This window comes from Falco naumanni, chromosome 13 (genome assembly GCF_017639655.2).
Source record: "Falco naumanni isolate bFalNau1 chromosome 13, bFalNau1.pat, whole genome shotgun sequence".
Taxonomy (NCBI): domain Eukaryota; kingdom Metazoa; phylum Chordata; class Aves; order Falconiformes; family Falconidae; genus Falco; species Falco naumanni.
In genome coordinates, this window is record NC_054066.1 from 11,564,545 (window position 1) to 11,581,443 (window position 16,899).

The 16,899-nt window shown below is 40.3% G+C and overlaps 1 protein-coding gene and 1 long non-coding RNA gene across 6 annotated transcripts in view; one reads left to right on the plus strand and one right to left on the minus strand.

The window, feature by feature from the left end:
* Window positions 1-16,899, minus strand: part of COL4A4 (collagen type IV alpha 4 chain) — an 80,048-nt gene that overhangs the window by 24,024 nt on the left and 39,125 nt on the right. The window contains exons 20-34 of the mRNA XM_040612513.1: window positions 16,725-16,889; window positions 16,087-16,179; window positions 15,590-15,753; window positions 12,497-12,569; window positions 11,119-11,225; window positions 10,485-10,668; window positions 9,648-9,713; window positions 8,401-8,505; window positions 7,678-7,896; window positions 6,605-6,766; window positions 5,766-5,936; window positions 2,467-2,610; window positions 1,677-1,784; window positions 1,229-1,407; window positions 11-74 (exon numbers count right to left, since the gene is read on the minus strand). Of these exons, the coding sequence (XP_040468447.1) occupies window positions 11-74; window positions 1,229-1,407; window positions 1,677-1,784; window positions 2,467-2,610; window positions 5,766-5,936; window positions 6,605-6,766; window positions 7,678-7,896; window positions 8,401-8,505; window positions 9,648-9,713; window positions 10,485-10,668; window positions 11,119-11,225; window positions 12,497-12,569; window positions 15,590-15,753; window positions 16,087-16,179; window positions 16,725-16,889 (2,004 nt within the window). The remainder of the gene's footprint in view (window positions 1-10; window positions 75-1,228; window positions 1,408-1,676; window positions 1,785-2,466; window positions 2,611-5,765; window positions 5,937-6,604; window positions 6,767-7,677; window positions 7,897-8,400; window positions 8,506-9,647; window positions 9,714-10,484; window positions 10,669-11,118; window positions 11,226-12,496; window positions 12,570-15,589; window positions 15,754-16,086; window positions 16,180-16,724; window positions 16,890-16,899) is intronic.
* The window catches only part of LOC121096519, a 30,482-nt gene continuing 13,644 nt past the window's right edge, over window positions 62-16,899 (plus strand). For 4 of the 5 annotated variants that reach the window (XR_005830551.1, XR_005830549.1, XR_005830548.1 and 1 more), the window contains exons 1-5: window positions 62-1,139; window positions 1,707-1,806; window positions 9,342-9,446; window positions 12,896-12,995; window positions 16,653-16,736. This is a non-coding gene — a long non-coding RNA (uncharacterized LOC121096519). The remainder of the gene's footprint in view (window positions 1,140-1,706; window positions 1,807-9,341; window positions 9,447-12,895; window positions 12,996-16,652; window positions 16,737-16,899) is intronic. The other variant, XR_005830550.1, reaches the window with a different exon arrangement.

Sequence of the window (16,899 nt, forward strand, 5' to 3'; positions counted from 1 at the left end):
AATTTATTACCCTTAGATCCTTTTGGGCCAGTCAGTCCTGGATTTCCAGGGATTCCTGGTAAGCCAACGTCACCCTAATTTTTTAAAAAACAAAATAAAAATGTTTGACATATGATATTGTGTAGCATGAATGAGGTATATGAGCATTTGGTTCTCTTACATTGGTGAATAGACCAGCAACTACTGTGAATAACCGAACGGTATCTTAAGCTCAACAGAAAAGGATGCTGTCTTTGTTACACGTCTAACACTGACCACTAACACTTCCAAGAAACTGTAGATTAGACTTGCTTATCATTTTGGATTTGTGTCTTTATGCTGACTCTTGGCTTGAACTGCTTAAATTCCCCACAGATGGCTTGTGTAATTTGATTTAAAAAGTACCATAAAAATGTACCAAATATTGTTGTATGTTACCCAAAATTTACTACAAACATTAACCAGAAATACGTTGTGATGTAACAGTAAAAATGTAAAAATGTCTCTATTTTTCCTTTTGAATTACCTATAATCAGCAAAACACAGATTATACCTTCAAAGAAATATAACAAAAGCCAAGCCAAGCTATATTCCTTTACCAAAAAAACCAGCTGTACTTTATTATACTGTATGTAATCTCACCACCTGTCTAGCATACAATCCAGTGAAAAATTTTACCTTGTATCCATATGTGATATATGTGTGGTTTTGCATATTTGTTCTTGAGCGATACTGCTTGCCTGGGTTCTGTTTGGTGCAAATTATCAGTATGGGCACAGCATATTTGGTTGGTCTTGTCTACTGGCTTGGCCGCTCCACATAGCAAGGTAGGAGGAAGCAGTTATATATTAATTTCATACTTGTGCTGCTGCTATGTTATGATCTCTGCAGTAAGTGATTTGTCAATCTGTTCTTAGGAATAGTGTTAAAGACTTGATTGTGTATCCAATTTTTGCCCCTCTAATTACAGCAGTGTAGCCTGGACTTCCACCAAATGGCAATTTAATGAAATCACAACATGCAGTCAGGAGAGAGGGGAGAGGCCCCTTGTTGACTGTGACTACAGTTCCTTCTAGAGTGTAATCAAAACACTGAAGTGCTGCATGAATTTATTTTTTTTAGTATACTGACAGTCTCTTCTCAGGAGGTATATCTAATGGGTAAGTACAATAGAAGTACCCTTCATGGTATTTCTTGGAGGCAGGAGATAACTGCAAAGTCCAGGACATTTCACTACCACTTTGTTTACCTGGTCACCTGGTTCTCCTTGAAAACCCGTAATTCCTTTAAAGCCTTTTGGTCCTGGGAAACCCCGAGATCCTGGAAACCCCATCAATCCAGTGTCACCATGGTCACCCGGCAGTCCTGGGACACCGTTCTTCCCTGGAAGTCCTGGGTGGCCTCTGAAACCAGTATTGCCTTTTTCACCTGAAGTTAATTACAGAAGAAGATAATGACCAATACAGTCATGCCATTATTTGACACTTATTTTGAATATGTCTATGCTTTCACACTTTGTGTGCTTTGTGTATTGACTTAGTAATTGTCCAAAGAACGTAGGCTGCTAGTTGAAGAATCTATAAACACAATAAGGTTGCTGGATATTACTGCAGCTACGAGTCCAAACCTGTGAAAAACAGCAGTGATTTATATCAGATGAATGCGTGTGTATGCAGGGCTTTATTTTATGAACTTACCTCTTTCACCTCTAAATCCATTCTCACCAGGAAACCCTGGATCCCCCCTTTGTCCTTTCTCAAGACGGATGTTAATGCAGCCACTGTCTCCTGGAGGTCCTCTTTCACCTTTGAACCAAACATGTGGAATGTAAGTAAATTCTCTTGAGTAACATGTTCTGAAAATTCATTTTAGTGAAGACTTTCATAACAGAGAAAGCCTTAAAATACTAATGCAGTTCTCAGTTGTTTCAACAGGCTCACTGCTAACAGGATTTATTATCCTTCTCTTACATTTTAGTTAATTGAGCTGTAACCCAGGTGATGTTAAATCAGAATTATTCCCTGCTTGTCTGGAGTATGAAAAATGGCAATTGTATTGTCCACTACACAGTGCACTGTCTGTGATTGCACCTTGGAGATGGTTAATCCCCTTCCTGTAGTAATATTTAGAGAGATTATTTCCTATATGTTTTACATAAGTTGAAATACACAAACAATATGATAGAAAACTTGAAAAATCTGAAGGTTCAGATGTGTACAGGACAAAATTCAAGGTTTGTTTGAATAAGTGATCTCACTCTGATTTAGCGGTAAATGCACCGATTGATCTGAGTGGAATTAATTTTTCGTTAGTTATTTTTCATTATGCATTTATAACTGAGCTAACTGGATTTAGTATTTAGTACCTCTGAAAATATAATATAAGTGAATATATCCCTGTAACAAGAAGTAGTAGTAAATACATTCCTAATACAGTAGCAAAAAAAAGCAGTAATATAACTACAGAGTGAAGAAGCTTTTTACAAACCTTTTATTCCCATATCCCCGCATTCTCCACTCGGCCCAGCTGGACCCATTATTCCTTCTTCACCTCTTACACCAGGGATTCCCACTGGGCCTTGTGTTCCTGGGAGTCCTGGGAATCCTTGGGGTCCTTGAATTCCTTTGCTTCCTGGTAATATTAAATGCTTTATTTACACATTCAGTCTGCTATGCTGTTGCTGCCATATTCTAAGGAAGAGTATAAAGCAAAAGGCAGGAAGCTTAGAAGGAGTCCTTAGGAAATCAGCAGACCTAGAGAACCAATAGTTGGAGCATGGCTTCATGCCAAGATCAAACTTGTCTTAAATCCAGATTGCTCCAAAGCAAACACCTTTCCCCTCCCTACTGCTACTCCCTGGAGGTTTATGGTACAATTACTGCTAAAGCAGTTATCCCCAACACATCTTAAATACAACGCATAGCCTAAGACACTACCAGATTTTGCATATGGCTACTAGAAATTACAGCTCCTACTGCCCAGATGACAGACAAAGGAAAACAAGATTTTGTTATAGTTACTCAAAAGTTTTGCCCATTAGCCAGTGAAGATTTGGGACTAAGGTCATATTTTTTATAAGTATTAAAAATAATGTGGAGCCATTTCTCCACTTATTCAGAGAATCATGAAATAGAACCATAGAATTGTTTAGGTTAGAAAAGACCTTTAAGATCATCAAATCAACCGTTAACCCAGCACTGCCAAGTCTACCACTAAGCCATGTCCCTAAGCACCACATCCACATGTTTTTTAAATACCTTCAGGGATGGTGACTCAACACTTCCCTGAGCAGCCTGTTCCAATGCTTTGTAACCTTTTGGTGAAGAAAACTTTCTTAATATCCAATCTAAACCTCCCCTGGCACAACTTGAGGCCATTTCTTCTTATCCTATCATTTTTCACTTGGGAGAAGAGATGGATACCTAGCCACCACAACCTCCTGTCATGTAGTTATAGAGAGCAATAAGGTCTCCCCTGAGCCTCCCTTTCTCCAGGCTAAGCAGCCTCAGTTCCCTCAGCTGTTCCTCACAAGGCTGGGGCTCCAGGCGTTTCACCAGCTTTGCTGCCCTTCTCTGAACATGCTCCAGCACCTTAATGTCTGTCTTGTAGTGAGGGGCCCAGAACTGAGCACAGTATTCAAGGTGCGGCCTCACCAGTGCCGAGTGCAGGGGGACAGTCACTGCCCTGGTCCTGCTGGCCACACTGTTTTGGATACAAGCCAGGATGCTCTTGGGCCTCCTGGGGCACACTGCTGGCTCATGCCCAGGCAGCTGTCGACCAGCACCCCCAGGCCCTTTCCCACCAGGCAGTTTCCAGCCGCTCTGCCCCAGCCTGTAGCATTGCATGAGGCTGTTGTGACCCAGGTGCAGGACCCAGTATTTCTTGTTGAACCTCATACAACTGGCCTTGGCTCATCAATCCAGCCCATCTTGATCCCTCTGCAGAGCCTTCCTACCCTCAAGCTGATCAACATTCCTGGCCAACTTGGTGTTGTCTGCAAACTTAGTGCAGGTGCACTCAATCCCCTCATCCAGATCATTGATAAAGATATTAAACAGAACAGACCCCAGTACGGAGCCCTGGGGAACATCACTTGTGACCGGCCACCAGCTGGATGTGACTCCATTCACCACCACTTTCTGGGCTGGCTACCCAGCACACAGTGTGCTCCATCCAAGCCATGAGCAGCCAGTTTCTCCAGGAGAATGCTGTGGCAAATGGTGTCAAAGGCTTTATTAGAGTCGAGGCAGACAACATATCCACAGCCGTACCCTCACTCACTGGGCAGGTCACCTTGTCATAGCAGGAGATCAGGTTAGTCAAGCAGGACCTGCCTGTCATAAACCCGCGTGACTGGGCCTGACCCCTGGCTGTCCTGCACGTGCCGTGCGATCGCACTCAGGATGATCTGCTCCATGGTCTTCCCTGGCACCCAGGTCTGGCTGACAGGCCTGTCGTTCCCCGGATCCTCCTTCCTGCCCCTCTTGTGCACAGGCATCACACTGTCAAAGCTCCTGTCTTCTGGGACCTCCCCGGTTAGCCGGGACTGCTGATAAATGACCCAAAGGGCTCGGTGAGCTCTTCCCCCAGCTCCCTCAGTACCCTCGGGTGGATCCCGCCTGGCCCCACAGACCTGTGGAAGTCTGAGTGGTGTAGCAGGTCGCTGACCGTTTCCCCTTGCGTTATGGGGGCTTCACTCTGCTCCCCATCCCTGACTGCTAGCTCAGGGGGCTGGGAACCCAGACAACAACCGGTGTTACTGGTAAAGACTGAGGCAAAGGAGCCATGAAGTACCTCAGCCGTTAACCGCAGAATCTGTCACTGTTCCCCACCGCATACAGTAAAGGATGGAGGTTCTTCTTAGCCCTCCTTTTGTTGCTAATGTAGATATACTTATTATATTATAATGTGTATATATCATAATTCCTATCATAATTCCATAACCATATGTATAAGTATAATATAAATGTATAATGGTATAGAAACATTTTTTTTATTGTTTTTCATGCCAGTAGCCAGGTTAAGTTCTAGCTGGGCTTTGGCCCTTCTAATTTTCTCCCTGCATAACCTCACAACACCCTTGCAGTCATCCTGAGTTGCCTGCCACTTCTTCCAAAAGTCATAAACTCTCTTTTTTTATCCTGAGTTCTAGCCAAAGCTCTCTGTTCAGCCAGGCCAGTGGTCTTCCCCACTGGCTCATCTTTTAGCACATGGGGATGGCCTACTCCTGCACCTTCAGTATTTCCTTCTTGAAGAATGTCCAGCCTTCCTGGACTCCTTGGCCTTTCAGGACTGCCTCCCAGGGGACTCCATGAACTAGTCTCCTAAACACACCAAAGCCTGCCCTCCAGAAGTCCAAGGCAGCAGTTCTGCTGACCCCCCTCCTTACTTCTGTGAGAATCAAACGCTCATCAGCATACAATCACAGGCTGCATTAGTAAAGAAGATAGTTTGGATATAATAAAAAGTATATAGTTCTTATTATAGCATCTTATAACAACAATCTATTACAGGCAGTCAGGAAGCAATACATGGAAATATGTTATTTTTATAAAGCAGCTAAAGCACCAGCATGCACCAAGATGCATCAAACTATTTCTATCCCTTGGTTTTTATCGTAAGAGAAAGAGCAAAGGATGATATTGTTACTGCCTCTACCCTGCTGCAGGGTGTTATGCAGGAAAGGGAGGAGAGTGCAAAGTACTTCCCAGCCTTAACAGCAGTAGAAATTGCTCCCTCTACAAGAGAAGTTATAGATGGGGTGGTTTGCAGGATGTTTGACATACCTGTTTGTCCTGGGAAACCAGGTGGTCCTCTATTGCCTGGAAGTCCTGGAAGTCCTCTGGAGCCTGGATGACCTGGGGGACCTCGTGAGCCAGGAGCACCTTTAAGACCTTTGATTCCAGGTGGCCCAGCTAGGCCCCTGTCTCCTCTCTGACCTTTAAAGCCTGGTAAACCTGAGAAAAAGAATCTTAATCTATGTATGTAAATGCAAGAAAAGGATTCAGCAATTATATCTAAAAAGTAATAGAATAATAGATTTTGGTATAAATTTGAGTCTCATGAAACATGGCAAAATAACTTGAAAACTTTGCTACCACGCTGGATCTAATCTTGATTATCTAGGGTCTGCCTAGATTTTTCACCTGGAATGTTTCCTTTCTGGTATTTCTTTAGTGAGACACATATCAGTAGAAGTGCCCTGTGAAAAAATCCCTACTAATTCATAAATACCTTTGATATATGTGTCTCCTATCTCTCCCTAAATAACATTTTCATTTAAGAATAAGGAAGATAAAAGTATCACAGTAATTGCAGGAGCACAGTTAAGTTACTCAGGACAACAGAATAAGAGAACTCTTCTCTTTATTATTGACAGTGAACACACTGTGATTTGGCCAGTTAAGGAACACTATGGGAAGGGAATGAAACTTGGGAAACCTCTGACATGCACTCTATACATTCATTAAGTTTAAGAAAATGTGCAAAACATAATGTACACCCCCCCTAATGAGCAGCCCCTATGGAAACATGTCCTTCCAGCCACAAAAGTCATGTGATTAAATCTGCTAGAAAAGATGCACAAAGCTTAGAGCTGTGAGGCAACCTGACGGATGTTGTGTACCTTGAGGTCCTGGCAGGCCCGTGATACCTCTGAATCCTGGTGGCCCTGGTAAGCTTGTGTCACATGGTGGACCAGGGAAGCCTGGACAGCCTGGTGCTCCTACATCACCTTCTGGGCCTCTAAAACCTTTGGCACCTGGAAATCCCGGGGTTCCAGGTTGTCCTGGAAACAAAACACATTCTAAAATGTTTTACTTCCATTACTCACAATCCCTTAGAGTTCCTAACTGTAATTTTGAAATTTATATGTTCAGTTATTGTAATATCTTATCTTCTAGTTTTTGCATAGATTATGAAAACTGATGCTTTTCTGGAATTTATAACTGGCTGTTGTGGGCAGATTCTTTAAGGAACAAGTAAGAATTCAACTCTTGCCTATGCACAAGGGTGACTGCATGGCACAAAAAGCTAGTTTCTGATGTGTAGGAGCAGAATGGAAGGAGCTCCCTGGCCTGCACCAGCTACACAGCACTGGGGTCAGTTCTATAGGTGTTCCCTGACCAGAAGTGGGGGTGTGTCTGCTTAGGGCCAGGCAAAAGGAACATCTATAAAAGGAAACAGTAATATCTGCTATGAAGTGGGAAGGAAGTGGCACTGTGAAGACATCTGCTGCAATCAGCAAAACTTCCCGGCAGAAATGAGGAGTGTAGTGCACAAGATATTGAGGATTATGTTGTATAACTCAAGGCAAAGAAATTCACTCCGCTCTCCCTGAGTGTTCTCCCACCTTTTGCCAGTCTTTTCAGATTTGAGTAAGCAACCTGAGGCAGGGACTATCTGTGTGACACAGCAGGAGGCCCTAAGCACAGATGGCCACTAGCAACAAGTAACAGGAATAAGAATGAGAAGCTGGACTGTTACTCCAGGGACTGGGTAAAGGCACCTTCCCTTCCTGCAGCACAGATCTCCCCAGTGGCTGATCAACATTAACTGTAAAAATGTAATTGTAAAAATAGGCTCACAGTTACCATTGTGGATCCAGGTAAAGAGTAAGTTTTATCTGAATCAGGACTGACTCTGCCCAGATTTTCTCCTTCGAACACATGAAAATGCTTCATAAAAACTGGCTCATACCTTGAAACCCAGGAACGCCTGGATCACCCCTTGCTCCTTGTTCACCAGGGGGTCCTGGCAGTCCCCTGTTGCCTGGGATTCCTGGAGGACCGTATGTAGTATCACCTGGAACACCTTTCTGACCATCTATGCCAGGTGGACCTGGAGGGCCTTTTTTACCATCAACTGTAGATCCTCTTTCACCTTCATCACCAGGATCACCAGCTGTGCCTCGAAAGCCTGTTAATAGGGTTTTTAAATTCAAATGGGGCATAATTCAGAAGTTCTGCAACCCCCCCCAACCCCTGTGGAATATTATAATCTAAATTTAACCAGAATTAAATTATCACTTTGCAAACAAAAATTATATCATACATTAAATTTCAGGTTTCTCATTTTCAGCTAATGATGTGTGAGGATTGAAGGAGGTACTTATTCCTGTGGGAAGTGACAGTGGTTTTCTTTGGAGCATGTCTTTGTGTACTGTCACGCTTGTCCAGTTCAATCCCTTTGCTAAAATGATACTAATTATTCTCAGTTTTCAGAAACTATTTCTTCTCTGGACTTAGGTTATTACAGCACCTGTAATGCTGGAGGAAAGGGAAATTGGTAAGGATTCCTCTTCCATTAGCTTTTGTTGAAATGTGCTTCCTACTCTAATCTACCATGGTAACTACCTTACCCTGCAGGTATGCATTATACTTTGACCAGCAGGTCTCCTGGATTAAGGAAAGCACAATTCACCTTCTGGCCCAGGGATTCCTGCTCCCGGCCTGCCTCTATAGCCTTTTGGCCCATCAAAGCCTTTTGGTCCAGGATGACCGGGGAGTCCTTTCAAACCCTTTGGTCCTGGAAACAGAAATAAAATATGTAAAAAACCCGAAACAGACAAAAGACAGAGCTCTAAAATGTGTGATCTAAGGATCTAAGGGAACAGTATTGCTTCTTTATCCCATACAAATTCATGTACTTTGAAGACAAATGGATTTCATCTGCTTTGAACATTTTGGGCAAGAGCCACCACCCAAGTCACAACCAAATGCATGGCTGCTGGTTTTCTAAATGGACCTGTTCCCTAATCCATAAACAGCAGATGGCAAATCACCAGGGTAAATTAGAGGAAAAAAATTAAAATCTCCTATAACATTTTAACGTTATAGGACATCAACAATATTCACCTAGTGAGTGACAGACGTCAACTCATTCTTACATTCTTCTGTGCTATGTGCTGCTTCTGGAATGGTGCAGATGAGCTCAATACACTAATCCCTGTTCTTTCATGTCTGTACAAATTTTAGTTACCTCCCACAGTACTGATGTCAGGGACTGTGTAATACCATATTAAACAGCTTGAAAAACCAGTATCTCCATTGGTTCTTATCAGGATTTTCTGGGGTGTTTCAAATGTGTTGGAGGTGATCACAAGCAACATCTTGCTAGTTCCTGGATAAGTTATTAGAATTTAAATTAAATTGAAGAAGCTGAAGTAATGGTGATAAGTATTCAGACGCCTGGGCTCAATTGCATCTTGCCATGAGCAATATAGTTTTAGAATTACAGTCTTGCAGCATATCTTTGCCTCAGACACCTTTTTTTTCCCCAGTATCCAGATGTACATGTTCTAGGTCTTATCCAGCTCCAGCCACCTGTATGTTTTACAGACTCTCTCATGCATTTTAATTGAGGCAGGACAGAGTTTCAAGCTACCTTCAATGAATAATTTCTACGGAGGCAGCCTGCACACCTTTTGATCATCCAAACTGCAGCTTTCTGACCTTTGATTCTGTTACGTGAGTATATTGCTGCATATTTGCAGTTTTACTTTTTGAGACATGTATCTGTTGAAAAACTAGATTAGTGCATCTTTTTAGGATTCTTATTTTAATTAGTATTATAATATATATAATTTTAATTATTTTAATTATTTTTTAATTAGTAACTTAAAATTCCATTTCAATTAAAACCAAAAATTATCCCATCTGCAAACATACCTTGAACTCCTTTAAAACCCGGGGGACCAGGATTTCCAGGGTATGGTATAATGCGTACAGTCTCACCTGAAGCAAGAGGGAGAAAGAAACTGGCCTATTTGATTTTAGATTAAATGGAGTCCCAGCATTTACTGTAACACTTCTGTGGAACTAACCAACTGGGTGTGCAAAGGTAAAGAGAAAGGACTGTTTATGCACATTGTTAGTTCTATATTACTTGAAGGTTTGAACAATCTTAAAATATATTTTTCTTGACACTTATTTTGCATACAATCTTGGTAATGATTTAAACTTGTAATACAGTTGTGTTCTTCAAAGACAAACGTTTTTTTTTACTTGTTGCAGAAATTTGTCTTTACAATAATCTCTGTAAGAAAGAGTATTTTCTTCTCAATTCTATGTACATTTCTTGTTCCTAGATAATTGCAATCAGTGTAGATTTTTTTCATTTTGGTAGGGATTTTTTATAACCAAAAAATGGACCAAGCTTTAAGTACGAGTTGTATTATTCCACTCCTTCAGCAAAAAAGCATTTCCTTGCAAATCCTTACAATCAGGAATAGTCTTCACTCCAGAAAATAATTCTTCTGATAGCACGTAAGTGGCACTTTGCAGGTTTAAGGCCCGTAGCAATTCATATTCTCACTAGTGTCTGCTGCTAAATGCTGACAGTATTGTACCTTTCAGTGGCCATATTTCACATAACCACTGAGCCTGCCAAAATCAATTTTCAGTATAAATGAATAATACTGTATATAATACATATATAAAACTGTAATGAATGCTACCAAACATGTATCTTGTTATTTGGTTGTTAATGTAAACATTCAAAATTACCTTTCTGGCCCTTTGGACCAGGTGGCCCAATGTTACCAGTATCACCAAAGTCTCCAGGGCTACCTCTGACTCCGGGAGGGCCGGGAAACCCCAAACCAGGCAATCCCATCTGTCCTCTTATCCCAGGAAGTCCTGGGACCCCAGGGAATCCTTTATCACCTGGCAATGGTACTCCAGAATCACCCTAAAAGAAAAAAAAATGTTGATAAGAAATAGGAAGACCTAATTTCTTTCCTCTTTTTGATTATTAAAAGCCGTGTTAGAGAATCATCTGGAGAAACCACTCTTCCACAATTGAGTGACTACATGAAATATATTAGTACTTTTAAATATTCAAAGGCAATAGGAACAAAGGGTAGAGTTTTGTGGGGTTTTTTTCTTCCTCATCTCAGAATAGCACACAGTATAAGCAGAAATTATATTCAGGAAGACCAAAATAAACTAATACTTCCAAGGAAATAATTTTTTAATTGATAAAAGCTATGATTATTTATCTAGGCTAACATAAAGTGATAAAAGCTATTAATCTGCTAGGAATTTGGAATAAAACTGTACTCTTCATTAAGTAGCTAGCCCTTTCATAAGATATGATGTTACCTGAAATGGAAAAAAATTCTGAGAAAGTTAAACATACCTCAGCTCCTTTTTCCCCAGGCAATCCTAGTTCCCCATCTCTGCCATCATTACCTCTTTGGCCTGGAAATCCTGGAACACCAGTAGGACCTCTTTCACCTTTTATTCCTTAAAACAATTTGGAAAAAAATGAAGTGTAATATTTGGGGGGTTTTATTTCTGCTCAGGTAAATGCTGGGTAACTATTCATCATCTGTGTATGATAATTTCCACTTCTTGAATTCCCATTTCCATAATGAGGTATTTTAGACTTGGGAAGGCAGCATGTTGTTGGATACCTCATGGAACAACTTGGTCTCTCTGTAAAAGACATGCTTACAGGCACCACAAGAATGTGGCTTTTGTTCATGCTATATACAGAGTGAAAATATTTTGCTATTGAAATCAGCCAGAGTTTTATTCTTGGTTTCAGTGAAATCAGGACATAGCAATGCCAAATGATGCAGAATGATTGCATCAATATTCCCCAAAAGTGTTTTTTTTTCTTTTTTTACCCCTAGATTTCTCTTGCACTGATATTTATGAATATAATTTTTGCATACAGGACAAAAAAACGATTCTAACCACAAGATTCATTTTGCTGTGTCAAGAGATCCTTTGCAAATAAACAGCAAATGTTTTGCCTTGCTTCAACATCTGAAAACAGACACAGGCATCCAAAGCAACTTTTCACAAACAGTAAGATGGACGATCTTTTGTCTGAATAATTAGTTTAGCATTTCTAACTAAGCTTTGCCATCAGATTGCTGTAATTTGTTCTGTTTCTTTTGCTTTTGCAAATCATAACCATAACTGTGGAGAGGGTTTGAGCTATTTAATTACAAGAATTTCAGTTGTGCAAATGGTAGCCTATTGTTTCTCTTCAATGCCTAGTCAAGAGTAATTTTCAGAAACAGAGGCAAGAATCTGAATAGCAACTGAGACTGAGTTTTTCCCAAGAAGGATATTGGTAGTTTAAGTTGAGATAGCAACTGGGATACTGGCATCTGACACTTCAGGACTGGTTTCTATATGATAATATTTCTTCATGCTTTCACAATAATTGTATCCTGCTTAGTCTTTGCTATGGAGATCTCTGTAAGACCCTGATTATCAATCACATGACATGAAAAGTCAATTATTAGCATTAATATCAAGCTGTTAAAACTGTTTTATGGCTCAACTATAGAGTAAAAACCACACAACACTGTTGATCTTGTATTTAGCAAGTTGCACAAGATGGTACCAAGAAAGCAGTTTGGATATACATGACCTCTAGGCTTCAGTAACTTTCTAAACTAATGACTTTATTACAGAATAGATGAATACGGTTTTCTCACACTATTGCTCAGGCATTATATAGGAAACAAAAAGGCTAATGATAAAATCTGTGGTTTTACCTTTTATTCTAACTCTTCCTGGATCACCCTTCTCTCCTTTTTCACCATGTTGTCCAGCAGAACCAGGTGGCCCCTTACCATTGGGAAAAAAAAAAAATATTAAAAATTGTCAGTTATCTCCAGCAAGGAATCAACGTGGGAACTGAGGTGAAAAATAAATACCTCTCTTGCTCTTTCATTGTTTCCCAAAACCACAGCAATTAAAGTAAAATGCCAAAAGAAACACTTACCTCTTTTGATGTCTATAAAGAAATGTGTGAATGGCATCTGGCCTTTTCAGCTTGACTTTGCCAAACGCACAGATACACAACTATAAGAAACTGGGTCTATGGCCATATACAACTGTGGCTGTAAATGCAAGAATATTAAGATGCAAATGATTCACACTTTCCCCTGCAGAGTTCAACCCAGAATGCACCGAGGCTACACAGGAAGGGAACCTCTGGAGTGCGGCGACTGCTGTGTAAAGCCGTCCTCCCAGAACTGAGTACGGCAGTAGGTAAGTGATGCTTTTTTCTGAGTGAAAGCCTGCAAAGCTGTGAATAAAAAAATTCATCTGCCTGTAGTTAGGTACCTGACATTGTCAGAAGAATCTATGATTTGACAGGTTTAGAGGGGAGAAAAAGTACTTTTCTGTATTTTTATGCTGATTTGTGCTGTCAGTTCTCCAAGCAGAGGGCAGTTTGCGTATCATTGCTGAGGGTCTGATCTTGCAACAGTATGTGTGGGTAAATATATTTTACCATGTGACATGTACGCAGAAGTAAAAGGCCACTAAGGTTGGAAAACTGGGGTATTATTGAACTAGTTTCCTCTGCTGTTCAAACTCTTCCACTAAGAAATAGGTAGAGAAAACAGAATTTATAAAGTGATTGTAAATCGCGACAGTTGTAAAACAGGAAGAAGACTTCTGAAAAATGTGGTGTATCTGACACTAGCAGTGACTATTTGTTAAAACGTCTAGATCTTCAAGTTAGCAGTGACAAGTCTGGAAAGTGAAATGAGATATTTGGCAAGAAAAGAGAGCAGAAAAATGGAAAAAGTATATATATGTGTGAAATCCATTAAACCAAAGCACTTCTGTATCAAAGTGGCTTATTTATTTCCAAACTGATTACTTTGTCCTTGTTTCTCACCTAAGTAACCCAAGAACACCAAAGTATTCAGGACAAGGCTTCAAGCTTTACTTAAGAGCCACAAGGGCTAAAATACACTTTCAAAAGTAACAAAAGATTGAAATTTCTCTTAATCCACTCAGGTAATAGGATTTTAAGAAAAGAAAAATAAAAATAAATGCAAAGCTTGCAATGAAACCATTAGAACTAGAATGACAGAGCCCCTCTATCTCCTTCCTTCAGCGTCACAATGGTTTTGTTTTGTATTTTTTCTTTTGAAAGACAACGTTCTGGAAATGTTTAAGCAATTCCGTGTGTGAAAGAGTTCTGCTATTAAAACAAAACAAAACCTCAAAAAAAGAAACACACCCCACCCCCCCCATAATGGAACAGTCATAAATCCAAGTGTATCTATTTATATTTTCAAAGAAATTGCTCTCACACACAAGAAAGTATATTACAAAACCCCTCTATTGGCATGGTTTTGGTATGCGGCATCCTGGATGCACAGTCCACGTGCCAGACCAAAACAAGTGGAACAAAATCACAGCAAGTCCAATAAATCATCTTATAATGTATTCCTAAAGCCGTTAGATTAATTGGTGTTTTGATTATTGCTCACTGTGGGGAATAAGATAAACTATATGAAGCGCATTAAAGAAAATAAGTCAGTTTCCAAAAGTAATAGCTAGTTTCACTGAGTTAGGCAACAAGCATCACCCAGTAAATTACTGACGCAGGAAACATATAGGTCTTGAGCTCAAATTCATTTTGTTTGTTAGTCCTCCTGACAGCCAATATTGAAGTAGAAATACACATCTGACCTAAAGGTATCTTTTAAATATTTCTTAATTATTTTCTCCCCTCCACCTTGCCACGAAAAATCTTGATATGGGTTTTCCATGAGAAACTGGATGTCTGATTTGTTAACACTGGAATTAATTGGTCTTAGGAGAAAATGAACATGGTATGTTGATGTCAAATGATTCTAGTACTCAGAATCTTTACTAACAAAAAGTTCATTCAGTTACTGTTCTTCAGGAACTTGAAACGAAATTACACTACACTGCAAGGGAAGCTAATTGAGCAAATGAAAAGTCTTTATTTTCATGGTTATAGTAATTTTTCTTTCTATGAACTATTAAATCAAGGGCAAAATTTTTATTCCATTTCAGCTTTACTGCTAATATGTATGTCATAGAGAAAGAAGGCATTGTCTATAGCGGTGATCCTTGTGGAGAACAAACTGGCTGAGTAGTGACTGAAAATGGGAGATTTTTAAAGTTACATGTAACAGCAAAGGGATAATCGCTAACAAATAGCAATGCCTTTCAGTCTGTGGGAGTGAAAGACTCCATATTATGTTCAGACTGCCTCATAAAATAGATCAAGTGTATCAAATAAATTAAGCTTTTCAAATAATTTCTAAAAAATTAGTAAAAAAATATATAAATTACTTGAAATGCCTGAATAAAATCAAGGGTTCCTTTTTCTTCAGACCCTGTCCCACCCCGCGTGGATGTTGACATAAAATCCACCTTGATCTGCCAACATCATGCAATTCTTTGCCTTGATAAGGTTTTGCTGGTAATGCTTTCCTTTGAAATAACTGAAAAATCATTTGCAGTTGAACAATTTGTGCATCTACAATGTTTTCAAGAAAAACAATGGGTATTCAAAACTAAAAGAAAAACAAGTCAAAACAAAACAAGATGAACATTCACCAGCTTTCCTAAGCCTCCTGACCACCCCAGAAACACAGCATGGGATTCTGTCCCTCACTGTAAAACTTTGCCCACTGCCACAAGCGAAATCAGATAGAAGCTAATAAAATGCATCCTCCAACAAACCTGTAATAAGAAAACGTAGATAAAACTTTCAGATAGTTTTCCAGGGCAGTTCCTCCACAACTCTGCTTAAATGCCTCCTGTGGTAACTTGATGTTATTTATTTACTGAAGCTTATGAAAATTACTCACAGGGAGCCCTGGTGATCCCATTGCACCAGATAAGCCTGGGTCGCCCTTTTCTCCATGCCTTCCAGGGTATCCCATTTGTCCTTTCTTTCCTTGAGCACCTGGAGGTCCTTGCATACCACGGGGACCAGGAGGACCAGCACTACATGAGCAGAGGCCTTGATTTCCTAGTGAATGTGTCAAAATTACATTGAAACAGTTGCAAAATTAAGACAAAAAAAATAACGCTGCCCTTTTTTTATTGTGTTAGTAGCACCCAGACCATTTTATCTCGTTACGGCCTTCAAAGGAGCGAAGCCTATCAGTCTCTCTTTGCAGTGCTCAGTAACTGCTGCACCGACAGGGCTCCACTGACTTAGAAGCCCCAATGCCAACAGGTGACTGAACTCCACACTTTGATGGGCCTTATCCTCCAACTTACCATAAACTTCTTGCAAATGTAGGTTGATATATCTAGCATAAGTCTCATATTCAAATTACTGCTGTCCAGGCATACTTACCCTTTTCTCCTTTTTCACCTTTTCTTCCAGGAAGTCCTATCTGACCTTTTGCTCCGGGTTCTCCAGGGATCCCTCTGTCAGTACAGATTACACCTTTGAAAAAAACAAATTGTACAGCTAGTATTCATCAGGTTGACTGTTTCCACAGCTCAGGTCACGTGGTCTCCTCTCCCTTATCTTGTTATCGTCACGTGAAAGGCTAAGGATCTTATGAAATGCTTTACAAGTCCTTACTTACAGATCATACTACAAGAGTCAGTATGGCTAGAGTTGTTGACACATTGCTTTTCCATTGCCGCTGCTTCTCTCTTTTTCCAGTGTAGAACTTTACAAGTCTTGTTTCTTTACTAAATGATGCTGACTTGGGTTTGCTGTGTTTTTAACTCCAGGTGATACGTTTTTAGGGACGTTTTCATATATGTTACTTTGTGGGTTTAAATCAGCCAGAAAACTGAAAATCTTGAAATCTCACTGATTGACAACTAATAGGAAAAACAAGTTTTCCACATCACATCTAAAGTTTGATATATCTGTCAAAATGCACTTTTCACCTCTGTTTTTTGTAGGACCAAGCAAAGCAATGGATCTATTAATACACAGAATGATATTCTCGCCATATAAATTGCTGCTGAACCTACTGGGTGGTCCAGGTAAGCCTTGTCTTCCTGGCTGTCCTGGTAGGCCTGGTGGTCCCGGAAGTCCAGGTCTTCCTGGGATTGATTCACCTGTTCCAGGGAAACCAGGGTCACCTTGAAAACCTTGAAGTCCTGGTGCCCCGCGTACTCCTGGCAGGCCAGGCAGACCTGTAAAAAT